This window comes from Aspergillus steynii (genome assembly GCF_002849105.1).
Source record: "Aspergillus steynii IBT 23096 chromosome Unknown P170scaffold_2, whole genome shotgun sequence".
Lineage (NCBI taxonomy): Eukaryota > Fungi > Ascomycota > Eurotiomycetes > Eurotiales > Aspergillaceae > Aspergillus > Aspergillus steynii.
This window is the reverse complement of record NW_020194399.1, coordinates 6176156-6194928: the sequence shown is the minus strand read 5'-3', so window position 1 is coordinate 6194928 and position 18773 is coordinate 6176156. Positions and strand designations below refer to the sequence as shown.

Below are 18773 nucleotides of genomic sequence, written 5' to 3'. Positions count from 1 at the left end.
ATGGGAGCGAATCATACGAGGCAGTGGCATTAATAATGAAGGTGGTTATGGGATGCAGGCTGAATAATGTTGATTCATAATACGTTCTATTGCTAATTCATCTATTTGACCACTAGTAATCTGGGTACTACAGATTTATTCATGATTCATACGAGCGTACCAGCTTGGTGATGCTGGTGCCATCATCCAATACGTCGACCTCTTCTTCTAGCTTGTAGCCTCCCCAGCGGGGGAGCAGTCTTGTCCATACGTACCAGTAGAGAATGCCAAAAAGAACCCTGTCGCAATTAGTACTATGACCGGCTGATAGGGGCAATACATACACCGAAGCTCCTACAATAGCATAGGTCGCGTAAAAGAAGTGCACATCACCCTTTCGATCGGGCGGAGGGATGAACGGAGCGACCAGCAAAGCCAGACAGACGGCAATCCGGAGCCACACGGCTGGTAACCAAGCCTTGAACGGTCGCAGTCGAAAGGGCTCGCGTCGGCGAACGAGCAATAAGCCGACTGTGACTGCCAAGGCAAAGATCTGACCCGGATATCCTTCAACGTCGAGGATAAAGTTGTATACATCGCCCTGTGGCGGAAGCGAGATCACTAGAAGTGAGGGCACATAGTGCACAATTAATCCCCCGAGAGGAGTGTGGAATGGTCGAGACGATGAGAGCACTTTAGACCAGGGTAGGAACCCCTGTCGAGCAATCTCCTGGTTTACTCGTGCCTGCGTCCGATGTTAACGCATCATCTTGCAACTAGGAGAACAGGCCTTACCAAAGCAAAGGTCACCACCATCACATTGCCCGCGGCAGATATAGCGATTGCCAGCGGAAACAGCGTCCTTCCAATGTGATCACCGAAAAGACGCTCAAAGAGAAGAGCCCCCACTAGCTCACCGCTGTTCTTAATCTCCTCCAGCGGCACGACCAGAAAGTAAGACACGTTGGCCACCAAGTACAGTCCGCATGCGGTAAACAGTGCCGCCGGGCAGACGGTCTTCAACGTCCGTACGGGGTTCTGCACCTCATTGAGGACATTGTTGACGTTATTCAAACCCGCATACGAGTAGAGCACCTTGAAGAGGGAGGTGGAAAGCAGACTCCAGCTCCAATTTGAGCCCTCCCATACCGTGTCCCACGCGAAAGGATGATCAGTTCCTGTTCGCGACGCTCCGATCGAGTCTCCGGATGGCCTGAATAGAATCACCCATAACCCGGTCAAAGACATGGCCGCAATCAGGAAGATCTTCACCCAACCAAGCACATTCTGGATCCATATGCCCGTCTTGAGAAAGCACCCGTGCACGATGGTGATGGCGGTCAACAGTCCCACGGCCAGAGCTTTGTGTTGCGCCTCGGTCGGTTCGATATCAAAGGCGAATAAAGTGTATTTCGCGAAGATGATGCAGTTGCTCGCCGTAAAACCCAGTACCACGGCCTGCACGGCAACGAGGGTTGAGGCGAGAAATCGGGGACGACGGTAGGTATATTCGAGATAGACCTGTGGATGACATCAATCCTGCACTTCATACACACCCGGAATGCCAATGGATATATCTACCTTTTCTCCGCCCGAACGGGGCAACATGCAACCGTATTCCATCGACACGGCGAGTCCGCAGGCTGCCAGAATGGTGCCGACCAGCCATACCAACAGCGTCAATCCGACGCTCCCGACTGATTTCACGATTGACCCGGGCGTTGCAAACACGCCGCTACCGATAACCCGCGACACAACAAGGATATAGGCACTGGACCAGGTGAGGGTCTTCCCTTCAGGTGCCGATCCGGGCAGTGTGCTCTGGACGCTGAGACCCAATTCATCCGGTGGAAAGTTAAGATAGGGATCATGGAGCGAGTCATATTGTCGTGACGCGGCTTCGAGCAGTGGCTGATGTTCGGTGTCGGCCATTTTGCGTATTCGACGGTCGAGATTGATGTACAAGAGCAGCCCAGTCTTCTCGTACCTTATGCTAGCATCATATACTATCTCCGAGCATTGTGGAATGAGGATTAGCCATTACCAAGCAAGGTAGCAGGAGACTGGTCAGCTCAGTAATCGCCATGATTGCCAGGCACGTCATCCCGGCCTGAAGTTATGCGTGCATCACGGTACTTATGAATGGAGAGTTGCCATTGGCACGGCGAGTTAAATCCGATTGGAAGGGTCAGATGAGCTGTTCACGTTTATCTGGTGGCCTGGAGGATCGAGGTCATATTCATATGTTGGGATGGGATGTAGCCCCTGATTGAACATCGGGGATTCGCCCGAACGAACCAGCGACCGACTTATTGCACGTAGTAGATAGGCGGTTGTTTTGATTTCAGGGCCAGCAAAGCAATGGGCAACACATAGTCACGGAGGCAGTCACGGCTGGAACCTTGGATCACCCGAGGGATTGAGTGCCTGATAACCAATATCACACCATCGTGTCCGTTAAGCCGATTTGCATCCTGGAAAGCTTCTCGCTCCCCAACCACGAAGTTCAATCCTACCCATGGCTCTTAACTCCCAAATATTTGCATTCTCATATCCGAGATAGATCTTCCCGTTCCAAACGATACGACAAATCGCCAAAGCCCTGACGCAAGGGACTTTCTTTGGAACGACAATCCCCATCACGTCATTCCAGCCCCGCCATTCGCAATGAAGGCGACTTCCGACAGCAGAGAATCGCAAATTACACTTTGCAAATTACACGGGAGACCGGGTTATCGTCAGTGGACGATTTGTAATGGTTCTTGTGGCGCTTGAGCGGAGGGCGTATCCATTGGCGATGCAGGCACATCGACTGAAATATACTCCATGCCCATCTGGAGTGACCTATTTCTGTTGAATATCACCAGCATATCTCGTTGAACTGCAGTAACCATGACCACGATATCGACTACGTATGCTCCAGCATCGCTGGACGAAAAGCACCACGCCGTCTTCCACCACGAACTGGTAATCGAGCAACGACCGGAGTATACTTATAATCCCACCTTTATACATTCCCGTCCAGTCGAGACCATCATACCACCGCAGCCCCCGACCACTCAGAATGCACTGCTACTCAAGGCCGCGCGCGAGCAATATACGCTGGTCACCGATCATGCCATTCCATCCACACGGACCAAGGATGAGATCCTAGTCAAGGTATGCTTGTCCTGTTCTGCCTGACCAGAAGCCTCGCTAATATCATGCAGATTGTAGCGATCGGCCTGAACCCGATCGACTGGAAGGGCCCGTAAGAAGTCTATCCCATCTTGTCTGTGGTCTATGCTTTGCTGACACATACGGCGTACAGGGCGTTCAACTTCGGTATCCCCAGTCTTCCCTGGGTCAATGGACGAGACCTTGCCGGCGTGGTTGTACAAGCAGACGAATCGGCCCGTGTGAAGCAGGGCGACCTCGTCCTCGTCCCATCCACCGACTATCGCGACATCCGCAAAGCTGCCTTCCAAGAGTATGCCGTGGCGACCCATTTCAACGCGGCACGGATCCCCTCCACGGGATGTGTCCATGCCTCGGCGTCGCTAGGAGTTGCCTTTGTGGCCTCGGTGCTGGCATTGGGCGTGTCCCTGGGTCTTGATCTGTCGCGGGCCTCACCATCTCCCGGACCCAACTTGGTGGACGTGGTACATCAAATCAACAGAGAGGAGATCCCGTCGGACATCCAGGAGCAGTGTTTTAAATCCTCGAATAAGGTTGAGCAACCGCAGAAGGGCGACTGGATTGCCATCTGGGGAGGTGAGTAACCCCATCCGCACGATCGTGCAGTCTTTCACTAACTAATCTAGCATCCACCACGACGGGGTACATCACCCTCCAACTGGCACGGATGGCCGGTCTCAGAGTCGTCTGTGTCGCCGATATTGCCCGTCACGGCGCAAAGCTCATTGAACTGGGCGCCGATGCCCTTGTCGACCGTCACGACTCACAACGCGCCGTGGAAATCATCCGCGGCATCACCAAAGGGAAGCTCCGATACGCCATTGACATTGTCGGCAAGGATACGGCCACAATCCTACAACAAGCACTGGATGACTCGCCAAGGGAGGACGGATCTCATGCTCATCTCCTCGGACTGACGGGTCTGCCCAAGGAGAAGGGTGAGAACATCACGCACCACACCGTTCCTATTAAATTGTTTCATTCGTCCCCTGCCGTCGGCGAGGCAATGGTATCCTGGCTAGAGCGACTACTCGGCTCGCATACTCTACAATTGCCGGAAATTGTTCGGGCAGAGGGCGGATTGGCTGGAATCAATGACTCGCTGGAGATTCTACGGCAGGGAACGGCATCTGGAAAACGCATCGTCGTCGATCTGGGGGCAGAGTAAAATTGCTTGCGGTTTTCTTCTGGTTCATGTTGATACGCTATTATTATGACTATGTAGATAGACAATTTACGGGATAGATGGGAGACAAAAACCCATAAATGACGGCGATAAATCAGCTCCATCACCACTACTACGGAGAGGCACGGGATGGCCTTGCCCTAAGAAGTCCGATATCGATGTCTCCCTGAAGCGCCCGCATAAAACCATTTCTAATGCGTTTATGTCGACAAGCATGAAATGATAAGGGATCCTGGCTCGATCAGGATGCATTGACGAGTTGGAGTACCCCAACTCTGGTGTCACCATCGCGGGGGAGTCTCACGCCATCAATCTGGTCGCGCACGCCTTCAGTCTCGCTGATTCGCCTTGCCCCAGGAGGGGCACTCTTCCCTGCCCGTGCTTCCCATGGAGATTATCCCGATGAGGGGTTACGATGAGCAATGGCGTCGTCGGTTGCTACCGGCCTCATTATGTCTTTTGTTGTGTCAACACGAACAGGCCTCCTTTCTCTAACCGAGGCCAATCTGTCGCATCCATACATGCTATTTAATCCTCAACGAAGCTGCCCTCTATCCGTATTTACACCCATTTCACATCAAGGACCCCACCAGTCTCATTCCCCACCCTCTAGTCGCACAAGATGGGCTCCGACGCGCCCAAGAAACAGCTCATCCTCAATGCCTTCGCCATGCAATCGCCCTCCCACCTGAACCCGGGCTTGCACCGCTATCCCGGCGACCAGGGACACAACTACAAATCGCTACAGAACTGGGTACAACTGGCGCAGAAGCTCGAGGCCGCCAAGTTCCACGCCATCTTCTTCGCCGACGTGCTGGGCGGCTACGACGTCTACAAGGGCCCGGCGAACCTGGACCCGACGATCCCCGCGGGCGCGCAATTCCCCATCAACGATCCGCTCTACAGCATCCCGGCGATGGCCGCCGCCACGCAGAGCATCGGCTTCGGGGTGACCGCGTCGACGACCTACGACGCGCCGTACGCGCTGGCTCGACGGTTCTCGACGGTCGACCATCTCAGCAACGGTCGCGTGGGGTGGAACATCGTGACGTCGTACCTGGACTCGGCGGCGCGGAACTTCGGGCTGAACACGCAGGTGGAACACGACGAGCGGTATCGCATCGCCGACGAGTACCTCGACGTCACCTACAAGCTGTGGGAGGCGTCCTGGCGCGACGACGCCGTCAATGTGCGCGACGGCGTGGCCGGATATGCCGACCCCAAGGCCGTTCGCCAGATCAACCACCAGGGCAAGTATTTCACCGTGCCGGGCCCGCATCTCTGCGAACCGAGTCCCCAGCGCACGCCGTTCCTGCTGCAGGCGGGCACTTCGACGGCCGGCAAGGCGTTTGCGGCGAAGCACGCGGAGGCGATCTTCCTGCACGGCCAGAAGCCGGAGCTGGTGCGGCCGTCGGTGGACAACGTGCGACAGCAGGCGAAGGAACTCGGCCGTGATCCATCGGCGATCAAAGTGGTCGCGGGTCTGCTGGTGCTCGTGGCCGAGACGGACGAGGCGGCGTATGCCAAGTTCGCGGAGCTGGCCAAATACGGGGATCGTGAGGGTGCGCTGGCTCTGTTCGGCGGCTGGTCGGGATACGATCTGTCGAAATGGGACGACGACCAGGACTTCCGCTTCGTCGAGCAGCCGGCGGTGCGCAGCATGGTCAACCACTGGGCCAGCACGGTGCCGGGCACGGAGGGCAAGAAATGGGACAAGAAGACCATCGCGGAGTATCTCATCATGGGAGGCAACGGGGCCAAGATCGTCGGCAGCGTGAAGACGGTGGCGGACGAGCTGGAGCGCTGGGTCGAGGTGGGAGACGTGGATGGCTTCAATCTGAGCTATGCCAGTCTGCCGGACACCTTTGACGATATCATCAAGTATCTGATCCCTGAGCTGCAGGCACGAGGCATCTTCCACACGGACTACTCGGTGCCAGGAGGTACTTTCCGTGAGAACATGTACGCGACCAAGGGCCATACTCGATTGCCCGAGTCGCATCCTGGGGCCAAGTATTTCTGGAAGCAGGGCGAGGAGAAGCCAAAGTATGCGGTCGATGAATAAGAATGTAAAAGAAAGCTTCATGTCATTCATGTACCGTCAATCAGTCTAGGCATAGCCAATGAATCAAATCTTCGTGCAACAGAAACAGAGTATCTACACATCCCACCAGCCCTCCATGTAGGATCTCAAATCAACGGTCTCCGGTCGGACAACGTGCGGCGTCAAGTCCGCATCCTTCGTCTTCTCTCGCGTGCGCCATCCATTTCCAAAGTACGCAAATCGGTTACCGCTGGGGTTGGTGTACTCGTACTCCCAGTCCTCCCAGCGCGGGTCTCGGCGCAAGTAGTTCAAACTAGCGGCGCTACCAGGGAACAATCCGTGAATTCGGCCTCCGGGACGTCCACCATTATACCACGACCGGCAGTTCTTCTGGCCAGGAGTCGAGTCATCGTTGCCAGTCCACACGGTGCGCGGATAGAAGGTGTCGCAGTATTCCACGAAGTCGTCGGCCGCCGCTTTCGAGGGTGCCAGGGCCTTGATTCCCTGGCTGCGGATCTTGCGCACGATCTTCGCGATGTAGGTAATCTGGTTCTCCAGGCTGTTGGGCACGCTACCACCGTGGCCTGTGGAATGAGGACCTCCGATCCAGAGCAGATTGGGGAAGCCGGGAGTGGCGACGCCGAGGTAGTTGTAAGGGAACCCCCAGAGGCCGTCGTGCTTCCACGCCGTCTTAAGGTCGATGCCATCGGCAATCACAGAGAAGGGAGGCGCGTGGTCAACATTGGCGCCGGTAGCACAGATCACCACGTCCACCGGTCGCTCTTCGCCGTCGGCAGTCACGATTCCCGTGGGAGTGAACTTCTGGATGGGTGTTTGGATGTAGCTCACATTGGGCTTGGTCAAGGCCTCAAGATAGCCCGGACCCGGCGTGGCACGGCGACAGTTCGGTGGGAATTCTGGAATAAGCTTATCTCCCAGCTCGGGCTTGTCGCCAATGCGTCCCAGCATCAACTGCGTCCACTTGTCGCGAAGCTCCTGGTTCTCCTCCGAGTTCTTGAACACGGCCCCAAAGCGGGAGAAGTACCCCTGCTCGATCGACTTGCGGTATTCGATGTATTTCTCCGGGTCCTTGAAGGACTCCAGCTGCTCGGGGGTGAACAGATTGGGTTCCAGACGGCGCACGCCAGTGGTGCCGAAAGAGTCGGCCACCCAGGTGCGGTTGCGTGCGTAATGGTCGACATGCTCGGCGATGGGCTGGATCGATGGCAGGACCTGTAGACCGGAGGCACCGTTGCCAATGAGGGCAATGCGCTTGCCGGTCAACTCGACGTCGTGTTGCCAATGGGAGGAATGGAACAGGGGTCCTTGGAACTGGCCGATGCCTTCGTAGTTGGGCAGTTGCCAGGCATTAAAGTGGCCGATCGCGTTGATGACCACGTCCAGCTCCTCTACGTAGGTCTATGGACATTAGAATCGTTCGATCGTTTAGTGAGAGCGCACCATACCTTGTTCTCCTTCAGATCCTGCAGGGTAACACGCCATTTGCCCAGCTGGGGAATCCACTCGGCCTTCTCGACTTGTTGCTGAAAGCGCAGATATTTGTAGACATCGTACTTGCGCGCCACGCTCTGCCAGTAGTTGCGGATCTCCGCGCCCTGAGCGAACTCCTCCGTCCACTGCGTGTTGGGCGAGAAGCCAGACTGATAGACGTGGGCTGGAATGTCGCATCGAACCCCGGGGTAGGTGTTCTCGAACCAGGTGCCGCCCTGATATCGTCCGTCAATTCCCGTATGCATTGAGGTTCATGGCTTAACCTACCACATCTGCATTCTTATCGTATATCCTCAAGTCCAGCCCAGGCAACTTGGCAGGAAGCAGAATCCCGGCATTGACACCAGCCAGACCCGCACCAATTACGCCGACTTTGATCGGTCGCACTTGGTCAATGGGATGCTCCTCGATCTCAAAGGCCGGTCGGCTCTCGGGCGTTGGTTTCGTCGCCGTCGTCTCCGTCGGACTATGCTCAGAGGCCGGAGGACTATACACATGGGCATTTCCATGCGACAGGGGAAGAGGCGTCGTCGCCACGACGGGTCCTTTAACGGCAGCCATATCGATCAATTCTACCTGGAGTGCCAGTTACCCATCGAGCCAGACCTGCGATTCCGCGTATTAATATCTCCGTGCCCATACGATATGGCGTCGTCCATGGCGTATCGCTCGCCAATGCGGGGATACGGCGTGTCAGGCCGATCGTCTCTGCACGCCATCGGGCGTGCATCTGAGGTCTTCGCCGAGACCCCAAAGTTGGGGCCTTTGGAGCTGCCGGATAATCGGCGTCACACCATCGCGCGCACCGATTGTGTCAGAGCCAGAGGATTTTGCAATTCTGTAGATGAAGTGGTATTTTTCATTCTGCGTCTACACTCCTTCTCTGGCTTCTCCAACGACACTCGGCCGATATCTGCAGCCTGCTGGCTGTCTGTCGATCCATGCGATGTCGGCTTCCGACAGCTGTGTCTAGATCTTGGGGCCATTTGCGCTGCAGTCGGCACATTCCATATCTGAGTACGTCATTGGCTCATTGGCTTGGTTCTGGGATGCATTGCGAGTGGGATCATGTTCATGTTCAAGTGCATTGAGAAAGTGCATTGAAACGTGGCGATCGACGACCGCGGTATAAGCCCTATCTATTTACTTTGCGCGGCGTCAAATCTCTTCCACATGCCCTCAATCGCCTCGTGCCGCTTCAGGGCCCATTCGAAAGTGGGATACCATTCATCCTTGCGGTAGGCCTCGTATAGTCGGGCAATATTCTGCGCCATGGTGGGCAGAGCATCCCACTCATCCTGGTCGGCCACGATCTCCTCCGTCTGGCCGGTCTCGTTGCGGTAGATCTCAACCTTCGTCTCGGGGTGTCCAACGTTCAAGAACAGGAACGGCGAGGTCACTCGGATCCAGCCCTTCTCGCCCTGAATACGCCAGTCCAGGCGCGGCGTGCCGGGGAACTCCTTGCCCGCATGCAGGGTGAGCTGGACGGGAGCATTGGACTCGCCGGCGGTTCCGTACATCAAGATGTTATCTGGAACGGTGTTGACGACGTCTTTTTCAAACACCTTGCCGTTACTCTCGGGGCGCATATCCACGACGTCTACTGTCGGTCGGGTGATGGCGATCGAGCTATTGAAGGAGTTGAACTCGCCCAAAACTATCCCGGAATCAGATCAGCCAGCGCCTTTCGCCACGGTCGCAAATCAGAAACTCACCCGTAGTCACACTCTCGATGCCATGACCGACATGGATACTCATCAGGCTGCCGCCTACCTCTCTATCGAGGAAATATCTCACGTTGTGGCTCTCCTTGTCGAGATCGTTGCCGCAGGATCCCAGGTACCAGCTCGAGACGACTCTGCCGATCGCACCACTCTTCACGACGTCGCGGACCTTGCGAAGAATGGGTGACAGGCTGCTCTGCAGTCCCACGATCGTCTTCGCATTCTGTGTGGCGGCCAGCGCCGTCATTTCGCGCGCCACCTCGGCGTTGCGATCGAGCGGCCACTCGACGTATACGGCCTTGCCGGCGATCAGACTGGGCTTGACGGTTTGGAAATGACGATCGACGCGAACGCTGCAGACGACCAGGTCGACTTCGGGGTCGTTGGCCAGATCTAGACGATTCCGGATTCGCGTCAGTGAACGAGACGATACTGAAGAGGAGAATGATAGTCCACTTACCGGCCGGATCGCCATACGTCCTCGTCTCGCTGGGCAGGTTATATTTCTGCACGGCGGCTCGAGCACTCTCGGCGGAGCTGTTCAGCAGCGCGACGATCTCATAATCCGGAGTCTTGGTCAAGTAGGGCAGGTGTCCCAGGGAGGTCCAATTGGTGCCCTCGTACTTGTCGGCCGGGGCACCGGACAGTCCGATCAAACCCACGCGGATGGGCGCCATTGTGGTATGCGAGATAAGACGAGTCAAGTACTTCATTGCAGGAGATCTGATCGGACCTAGAGGATTGGTGCGATTATATAGTAGTTAGTGCTGGTGATAGAGCGAGTCTCCGCATGGTCGGGCGGTGCTTAGAAATCAAGGCTTGTCCTGCTGCTGATAAATCCAGAATGCACCGGACGCAGTGGAAAGTCCTGCCCGCGACGAATGAGATTCGCAGCCCGGCCAATTTGCAGGATTGATGGAAATTGGCCTTGTCCTGCTGGTCGCATGGGCTGATCAGGGAGCCACCGATCTCCCCGGTCGGTCGGGGTGAAGATGCAGTATAATCTGTCATTTCGGACGGAAGACTGGCACGGCAGAAACACATATGATTATACCAGCACGCCGTATCAACCTGGGAAGGGGAGAATCCGGAGTAGACGCCATGGCGAAGAGTCCAGCAGGAGAGAAGGAGAGAAGGAGGAAGAAGAAGAAATGAAGCATCAACAAACCGGGCGGTGAGGATGCTGCCTCAGGCATCAGCTGTAGTCACTCTGGCAGCCCAGTTGATCAAGACTTTAGATTCAGAGACATTCACCGGCAGAAGGTCTTTTAAAGGCAGGGAGAAACAGTTCTTCATGTCCTCGATTCAGCAGCGGTATGTTTGGTTGAAGCGTGAGGACTCAAGGCAGCTGCTCTACTCGCGACGAGGAACTATATATCCCTACCACTACTATTGGGACAACAGAACTTATCCTTCAATTTCCTTCCCATTGACGATCACTGGCCATTACAGGGCTCAGCCGATGCACTTCGTGAAATGCAGTAAGCCTCCCCTCAAAGTAAAGTGTCAGGCAACGAACCCATCCAGCCAGCAGCGTTTCCGTCCCAAGGTGATGATGTCACCGACCTGACCCAGATCCACCAACTCTCTCGCCAGGGAAGAATCGTGTCCGATCGACCGTCCGGGCTGGAAAGGATATTCACTGCATGGCGCATGACGCAAGCTACGGGCAGGGCGGGTGAGCTGGCGACCGACTGAGATTGCCGTGATGTTTCTGCACCTGCGCTGAATCCCGACTCAAGATGAAGCTCTTGAACATCTGGAAAGCCGCCTGGGCGCTGTCTGGATTGCAATTGATCCGGACGGGTCTTTGCGCAGAGGACGCCAGCAGCGACTCCGATTCACCCTCTGCCGTGGTCCTGAACGTGCAGAAGGATGGTGGCAATGAATCCAGCCCCCTTTTGTACGGGATCATGTTTGAGGTGAGAGATTTCCCAGCAATCCCAAGGCTGTCGCTGACTGTTGGATTCCTAGGAAATGGACCACTCCGGTATAATCCCTCGCAGCGTTTGATCCAACCTCCCGACTAACGCATGGCAGGCGACGGCGGAATCCACGGGCAACTGTTGCAGAACAACGGCTTCCAAGGCACCAAGGCGGGATTGACGGCCTACTGGGCCATCGGAGAGGTGGATATCCTGCAGGACGAAGCCAATCCTCTCAGCGACGCCATCACATCCACGCTGCAGGTGCAGGTGATGCCGGAGGAGACGGACTTTGTCGGGTTCGCCAACGGAGGCTACCAGGGCGTGCCGGTGATGAACGCGACCTACCGATGCGAATTCTGGATGAAGGGTGAATACTCCGGCCCCGTCACGCTGCAGCTGGTGGGAACGTCCAGCGGGACTGTCTATGCGTCGCATGAGATGGCAGCGAACAGCACCTGGCGACGATTCACCCGATACGAGACGACCTTCAATGCCACCGCGTCCCCGGACGGCGACAATGACTTTCGGCTATTGTTTGACGGCTCGAAGGTACCGGGCATGTCGCTGAATTTTGGGCTGGTGCAGTTGTTTCCGCCGACGTATCATTCGAGGTAAGGTCTTAGGATTTCTGTGGAGTTCGTAGTTAACGGTTTCAGAATCAATGGGCTGCGAAATGACCTGGCGACGGTCCTGGAGGCTATCAGACCTTCGTTTCTGAGATTTCCCGGAGGCAACAACCTGTATGTGTCATGTTCTATCACGGTGAGAAGGAACGTACTGACAGGACCAGCGAGGGACTTGAGATTGACAGCCGATGGGCCTGGAATCGCACGATTGGGCCGGTGGTGGATCGACCAGGAAGAGACAGTAAGTGCATGCGACACTCTACTGTGGACAGGCTACTAACGCACGCAGGCGACTGGTTCTATCCCAACACCGATGCACTAGGTGAGTGGCACCTGCACCATAACCCAGAGGCAAATCTCTAACCGCACAGGCCTCGATGAGTATCTCTGGTGGTGTGAAGACATGGGAATGGAGCCCGTGCTGGCTGTCTGGGACGGCAAATCCTACGGGGGCATCTTGGTCGGGTCCGACCTTCAACCGTACGTGGACGATATCATGAACGAGCTCGAGGTGGGTGTCATGCAGCCTTCATTGGAGGAGCACAGCTGATTGTGCCAGTATCTGCTCGGTCCGTCAAACAGCACGTATGGGAGAATGCGCGCGCAGAACGGACGAGAGGAGCCCTGGTCCGTTCGATATATCGAGATCGGCAACGAGGACGATTACACCGGGGGATGCGAGTCCTACCCCGATCGCTTCACGCAGATCTACGATGCAATCATCCGAAAGTATCCACACCTCACCATCATCGCCTCGACCATCGACAAGGTCTGCCTGCCACTGAGCCCGCCGCCGGGGATCCTGTACGACTACCACTACTATCGCAAACCGGACGAGTTGGCGGCCATGTTCAACGAATGGGATAACCAGCCGCGATCCGAGCCAGTGATTATCGGGGAATGGGGATGTCGCAATACCACGGCAGAGCGTGGAGTATTCTGGTCCTTCGTGCAATGCAGCTGCAGCGAAGCAGTGCATATGATCGGGATGGAGCGCAACAGCGACGTGGTCAAGATGTCGGCCTACACGCCACTGTTGCAGCACTTTGGCTTCACCCAGTGGTCGGTGAGTTTCCCCAGGAGGGAATTTAAGTTCCCAACGATACTGACCATGCCTAGCCTACGCTGTACGGGTTTGATTCCAGCCCCGGATCCATCACGCCGTCGACATCGTACTACGTGCAGAAGATGTTCTCCACCAACCGGGGAACAACCGTGCTGCCCGTCAACACCACGGCGAATTTCGGACCTTTGTACTGGGTGGCATCGAGGGACAATGGCACGTACTACGTGAAGTTGGCCAACTACGGCGAGGAAAAGCAGACCGTCCATATCAACGTGCCAGCCACTCGCTCGGGGAGGTTGGAGATGCTGTCGGGCCCTCGCGATGCCAGTAATCAGCCACACAACGTCACCATCCAGCCCACGCTGCATAATGTAACAAACCCGGCGGGGAATTACACGGTGGATTTAGCGGCGTGGGGGGTCGCCGTATTGGCTGTCTCGTAGCGAGTCGTTGAGAGCCTTTTCTGGATGCGCAATGACCCGATTATGCATGATATCTAAGATTCGAATACCGGCGATCGTGACTGGAATGTCGCCCTACTGTAACCTTAATGAAACGGTACAAGAGATTCCATAGATTATAAATCCCTCAGCCATTCACGCTGGCTGACGCCGGCAGTTCCGTCCCAACGGCCGCCGTAGTTCCTCCATCGACAGGCAAGATAACCCCGGTCATCCACCTGGCCTGGTCACTGGCTAAGAAGCGCACAGCGGCACCGACATCCCACCCGTTGCCTTCGGTTTTAAGTAGACTGCGATTTTTGCGCGCCTGTCGGGCTTCGTCGCTCATGCCTTTGGCGTACATCATGGGCGTATAGACCATGCCGGGACACACGCAGTTCACGCGAATGCCGTCCCTCGCATGATGCGCCGCCATGGCTCGGGTCATATTGACAATCGCTCCTTTGCTCGTGGGATACAGTAGATGCGGCGTGCCCCCCTTGAGGCCGGCCACGCTGCCCATGTTCACAATGCTCCCTCGATATCCCGGCGTCGCCTCGTTCCGGCGCATTTCGGGCACCACGTACTTGACCATCATGACCATGCTGGAGATGTTCAGATGCAGGCCTTGCGTCCACGCCTCCATGTCGACGGACTCGGCTGTTCCGGACGCCCCGCTGACGCCGACGCAGTTGAATAGGATATCTACGCGGCCGAAGTGGTCAATGGCGGTTTGAACGACTCTCTGGCAGTCGGCCGCAACGGTGACATCGGCTTGGACTGCGATCGCCGTGCCATTTCGCTCGTCGGTGATCATCTGGACGGTATACTCTGCCAATGACAATTGAATGTCAACGCAGACGACGGCGCAATCGTCCTCGGCCAGGAGAATCGCCGCCGCTCGGCCGTTGCCAATGCCATCCCCTGCAGCGCCGGCGCCGGTGACGATGGCGACACGACCTGCGAGGGAGCGTTGAGGACGGAGGATGGATGGATCCGGGACTTTTTGTTCGGTCATTGCTGGGAGATATTAGCTCGATTACTGAATTCCAAGGCACTGCCTCTGCCATGTTTAAGTATCCCCGCGTGGCGTGAAGTCAACCGAGGCGCATTCGGTTGTCGGCATCACAACTGCGCTGGCCTTCGTTGCAACAGCGACGCCCTCCGAATGGGGTTTACCGAGCACAATGGGGTCATCCCACGTCGTAGACGGTATTCTGGTTGCTCTCGCCGTGAACCTGCAGCGGGCACCCGATCAGGTCAAGTCCATCAGCTTTTAGTGTCTCCATCCTGGCGCTAAAAACGTCGTATAAACCCCACGCCCCCCTCCCTGTGCCGTGTAACACGCCTACATTATTCTACCAGTCAATCCAACCTGTCCGTTGCACAGGATGTCTCGACTCAGTGACTACCGACTGCTCACCTTCGACGTCTACGGCACGCTGGTCGACTGGGAAGGGGGGATTCTGGCCGCCATCCAGCCCATCATGACCCAACATCAAGCCACCTTCTCCAACGCCCACATCCTGCACATCTTCCACGAGTTGGAACGCGACCAGCAAGCCAAAACACCCGATCTGATCTACTCGGACCTCCTCGCGACCGTGCACCCTACGCTCGTGACGCAACTCGGCCTACCGGCGCCGACGCCCGCGGAAAGCAAAGCCTTTGGCGAATCGGTGGGCAACTGGCCGGCGTTCCCCGACACCGTGGACGCCCTGAAGCGACTATCCAAGCACTACAAGCTGGTCGTGCTCTCGAACGTCGATCGCAGCTCGTTCGCGAAGACCAACGCGGGCAGTCTACAAGGAGTGCCGTTCGACCTGGTGCTGACGGCGCAGGATATCGGGTCCTACAAGCCGGACCTGCGCAACTTCGACTACATGCTGTCGGCAGTGAAGCAGCATTTCGGCGTCGAGCCCGACCAGGTGCTGCAGACGGCGCAGAGTCAATTCCACGACCATCAGCCGGCCAAGAAAGCTGGCATCAAGTCGGTGTGGATCGTGCGACCGGGGGCCATCATGGGCAACGTGGAGGAGGAAGTATACGACTGGAAGTTCGATACGCTGGGACAGATGGCCGACGCGCTGGAGCAGGAGAACCAAGTATGATGCGATCGCGACTAGATAGAAATAAGACCTCGGGATTGCTTCGTCCGCAGCTGCACGGCGCAACACAGGTTGTACAGCATAGTCAACGTAGGCGTCTGTATGCCGATGGCGTCGGCTTCGCGCACGACCTCCCCGAGGAGGTTTTCATGTTCGATGAGATTGCCCTGGAGAGAGGATCAGTATGCCATGCGCTGCGAAACCAGACGGCACTCACCTTGCGTAAATCCACCAGCATACTGGGCGAGATCCTTTTTTCCACGGGATTGCTGGCGATCGTTGTCTCGATGACATCCTCTGGAAGGCGATGCCCCAGGGCCGCGGCCACTTGAATCACCTCGCGCATGGCCGGCCTCACCAACGTCTCCATGCTTTGGCGATCCAGCTGCAGCGTCCCAGTATCCAGGCCTGTCAGGGCACAAATGGGATTCAGACAGGCATTGTAGACGAGCTTTTGCCATCGGCTGAGCGCAACGTGGCCGTCGTATCGGCAGTTTGTCTTGCCGCCGGCGGAGTAGATGCGAACGAACTCCCTGGCGACATTCTCCTGCCGGGCGAGCGGAATCGAAGGGTGAGGGAAGGCTCCGACGTCCAGGGAATCGGGCTGTTTATGCTGAATCGTGCCCGGGGTGATCTCGTGCGCGTCGGTCCGACTGACGCCGGACAGCACGAGGTTGTCGGGGAACCGGGCGATGAAGGGTCGTTCGATGTTGACTCCGTTCTGGATCAACACGATGGACGTCTGTCCCGGGGCCACGGCTGGCGCAATCAGATCGCAGAGGGAAGGGGGCGCGTCGGGGATGTTCTTGGTGCAGCAGACGATGTAATCGAACGGCGGCGACGGATGACTGGGAACTGCATCCAGCACTGTCTGCAGTTAGCACGACATCCGGGGGACGTTGACCTGGGATTTGCAGGATGGATACCCTGCGTAGGCCGCCAATGGGCCACGCTGCCATGGTCGCACGACTCAATGGCGAACCCTTTCTGCAACACAGCAGCATGGTTCGACCGCAGGACGCAGGTTACTTCTGCACGGTTACCTGCCTCCAGGTTGAGAGCAGCCACGGTACCGATGCCTCCACAGCCGACAAGCAGAATCCGGGATTTGGCCATGTTACACGAGAATAGGGGGCAATGCGAGACGGCAGGTTGGCCTTCATGTCTCGGAGCATCCGGCGGAATTCCCAGCCTCATCGGTCTCCACGTTCGGTTATCGATCGGGCACTAATCCTGAAAGCGTTGGCAGTGGGGACACGCTCTGCTGGATCTCACTGGATCTGTATCCGGGGGAATTGTGGAGACATGATTTGCTATCCCATCAGGGCTGCAAGATGCCGCTCGCCGCAGGGACCCGTGGATGACGACTTTGGTCTCTTTGACTTCTGGATACAAACACCGCACCCAGCTGGCAAACCTTCATCGATCTGCCAGGCCGTCTGTTTCTGGCCTGGATTCTGCGACCTGTCCACTCGCAAGATTGAGTTCACGATTGGATGCTGGGCATGTCGGACCTGGTATTCCTGATGGCGCGTTTCTTCTTCACCGCTGCCATGTCTCAACGGTCATCCGGAAAGGTCTCAATTGCTGGCAGCTGCGCCATGATCGTATTCATTCCCGCCTGTAGGGTCCCGTTTGTCTCATGCGGCAGGTTCCTAACGGCTCCGATCTAGAGTCTGGTGGATCCTATACGCCCTGTTCCGATGAAGCCTCTCGCGGCCATCCTCATCGGCCTTCCATCCTTTGTCCTCCGTTCGCCGAATCGTCTAGAATCCTATCTGGGCGTTGCGCCTTGGTCATTTGCGCTCTGATTGCCAGCATCGTCAGAGGCGCTTCCAGATCTGTTCGCTGCCAGCCCTTGCGCGATGTCTTGCGGTGAAGTTTGCAGCCCGCCATGTCTCGCCTTTCCTTGTTCCCTGTCGCAATTGCTACCTTCTAGAAGGGCCGTTGGTCGTTCGATCGGTTTTCCGTAATGCGCAGAGCGACGGGTGAGCTTTGTATGGCCAGATGGTCAACAAGCATAGAAGCCATCTGGTTCAGGTCTGCTTCAATCGCATGCCCCGGAGCAGCATATAAGGGCCCAAGGAAGCACCTGCATTCTTCAGTATTCGTCCTTCCCAACTATCCTTTTCTCCGTCTCCATCTTCGGCTCTCATCCTTGCCTGTCATCCTTTCTTGTCGTCTTTGCCTCTCTCACTATCGCCTTTTGTCTCTACCGCTTGCTTTCCTCTGTCTCCATATCCTCCTTCCTTCCGTTATGTCGGACTTAGCCCGGCTCACCCGCGTCGCCCAGCAATTTATTACCATCTTGCGAACCTCTCCATTCCTAAGGCAGATTGACGGCTTCGATAATGCAAGAATCATGATAATTGGGCTTTCGCCATTATGAGTCATGACAACTTCCGCGAGACAAAGGTACCAGTTATCTGGAATATCTTGGAGCTTTCTTGCTGATTTAGCCTTCACAGGACCTCGACGTGGCTATCTCGCCCGGTCATCTGGCTCGCACAGTCCGCGAGGCCCTCCTTGCCAACCACGGGGACTCTTTTATCACATTTACGGATCCGATGGTTTTCGTAACGGCCGATGGTCAAACACAAGTGGACATTGTCTCAGTCGATAACGTAAGTTTTCTACATCCTCATCCTGAGTAGACCTGTTGCTGACAACGCCCACGTCAACAGCTGGAGTATCCGCTCGCCGGGATGCCCCTGATATCGGGGGTCCTTCCCCAGCAACTCCAGATCGCGACAGCTGCTGAGCTGGCCGTCCTGAAAGCGTACTCGTGCGGCTCTCGGTATTCCCTCGACAAAAATGTCAAAGATGCCAGGGATGTGGCTTCTATGTTGCAGTGGCTTGCTGCCCATGGACAAGCCCTGAACGCCGACCAGCGACGGCGCGTGAGATTCCAGGGCCGCTGGCTAAGAAAATACGCTACGGATGTCAATTGGGACGCCGCCCTCCCATGATTGCGAGACCTGGA

At 56.4% G+C, this 18773-nt stretch overlaps 10 protein-coding genes across 10 annotated transcripts; 5 read left to right on the top strand and 5 right to left on the bottom strand.

The window, feature by feature from the left end:
* Positions 1-86: 86 nt before the first annotated feature.
* On the bottom strand, positions 87-2277 carry P170DRAFT_400878 (putative methionine permease). Its single transcript, XM_024846351.1, has 4 exons — positions 1561-2277; positions 775-1500; positions 324-724; positions 87-278 (listed from the first exon to the last, which is right to left on the bottom strand). Exons 1-4 carry the CDS (start codon positions 1909-1911, stop codon positions 140-142), a joined length of 1617 nt encoding a protein of 538 aa, XP_024708854.1. The 5' UTR covers positions 1912-2277; the 3' UTR covers positions 87-139.
* Positions 2278-2372: 95 nt separating this feature from the next.
* Positions 2373-4394, top strand: P170DRAFT_376492 (zinc-binding alcohol dehydrogenase family protein). Its single transcript, XM_024845371.1, has 4 exons — positions 2373-3138; positions 3189-3229; positions 3290-3732; positions 3783-4394. Exons 1-4 carry the CDS (start codon positions 2872-2874, stop codon positions 4322-4324), a joined length of 1293 nt encoding a protein of 430 aa, XP_024708853.1. The 5' UTR covers positions 2373-2871; the 3' UTR covers positions 4325-4394.
* Positions 4395-4935: 541 nt separating this feature from the next.
* On the top strand, positions 4936-6407 carry P170DRAFT_454561 (LLM class flavin-dependent oxidoreductase; the record flags this gene model as incomplete). Its single annotated transcript, XM_024851447.1, has 1 exon — positions 4936-6407. The coding sequence occupies exon 1, from the start codon at positions 4965-4967 to the stop codon at positions 6405-6407; it is 1443 nt and encodes a 480-aa protein (XP_024708852.1). The 5' UTR covers positions 4936-4964.
* A 93-nt stretch (positions 6408-6500) lies between these two features.
* Positions 6501-8459, bottom strand: P170DRAFT_473411 (flavin-containing monooxygenase; the record flags this gene model as incomplete). Its single annotated transcript, XM_024853034.1, has 3 exons — positions 6501-7805; positions 7853-8113; positions 8166-8459. 3 exons carry the CDS (start codon positions 8457-8459, stop codon positions 6501-6503), a joined length of 1860 nt encoding a protein of 619 aa, XP_024708851.1.
* Positions 8460-9037: 578 nt separating this feature from the next.
* P170DRAFT_349638 (uncharacterized protein) lies at positions 9038-10299 on the bottom strand (the record flags this gene model as incomplete). Its single annotated transcript, XM_024843752.1, has 3 exons — positions 9038-9555; positions 9614-10015; positions 10083-10299. 3 exons carry the CDS (start codon positions 10297-10299, stop codon positions 9038-9040), a joined length of 1137 nt encoding a protein of 378 aa, XP_024708850.1.
* A 979-nt stretch (positions 10300-11278) lies between these two features.
* On the top strand, positions 11279-13758 carry P170DRAFT_132057 (alpha-N-arabinofuranosidase A). Its single transcript, XM_024842417.1, has 9 exons — positions 11279-11544; positions 11597-11612; positions 11663-12161; positions 12207-12290; positions 12341-12417; positions 12466-12498; positions 12548-12687; positions 12736-13242; positions 13296-13758. The coding sequence occupies exons 1-9, from the start codon at positions 11365-11367 to the stop codon at positions 13683-13685; spliced, it is 1926 nt and encodes a 641-aa protein (XP_024708849.1). The 5' UTR covers positions 11279-11364; the 3' UTR covers positions 13686-13758.
* On the bottom strand, positions 13726-14885 carry P170DRAFT_435152 (SDR family NAD(P)-dependent oxidoreductase). Its single transcript, XM_024848872.1, has one exon. The coding sequence runs from the start codon at positions 14698-14700 to the stop codon at positions 13831-13833; it is 870 nt and encodes a 289-aa protein (XP_024708848.1). The 5' UTR covers positions 14701-14885; the 3' UTR covers positions 13726-13830.
* Positions 14886-15015: 130 nt separating this feature from the next.
* Positions 15016-15945, top strand: P170DRAFT_435151 (putative hydrolase). The gene has a single exon (XM_024848871.1). The coding sequence runs from the start codon at positions 15074-15076 to the stop codon at positions 15791-15793; it is 720 nt and encodes a 239-aa protein (XP_024708847.1). The 5' UTR covers positions 15016-15073; the 3' UTR covers positions 15794-15945.
* P170DRAFT_445268 (ketopantoate reductase family protein) lies at positions 15805-16906 on the bottom strand (the record flags this gene model as incomplete). The annotated part of the gene is made up of 3 exons (XM_024850690.1): positions 15805-15957; positions 16008-16657; positions 16717-16906. 3 exons carry the CDS (start codon positions 16904-16906, stop codon positions 15805-15807), a joined length of 993 nt encoding a protein of 330 aa, XP_024708846.1.
* Positions 16907-17874: 968 nt separating this feature from the next.
* Positions 17875-18759, top strand: P170DRAFT_463198 (uncharacterized protein; the record flags this gene model as incomplete). The annotated part of the gene is made up of 3 exons (XM_024852151.1): positions 17875-18205; positions 18259-18414; positions 18475-18759. Exons 1-3 carry the CDS (start codon positions 18176-18178, stop codon positions 18757-18759), a joined length of 471 nt encoding a protein of 156 aa, XP_024708845.1. The 5' UTR covers positions 17875-18175.
* Between the last annotated feature and the right edge of the window lie 14 nt (positions 18760-18773).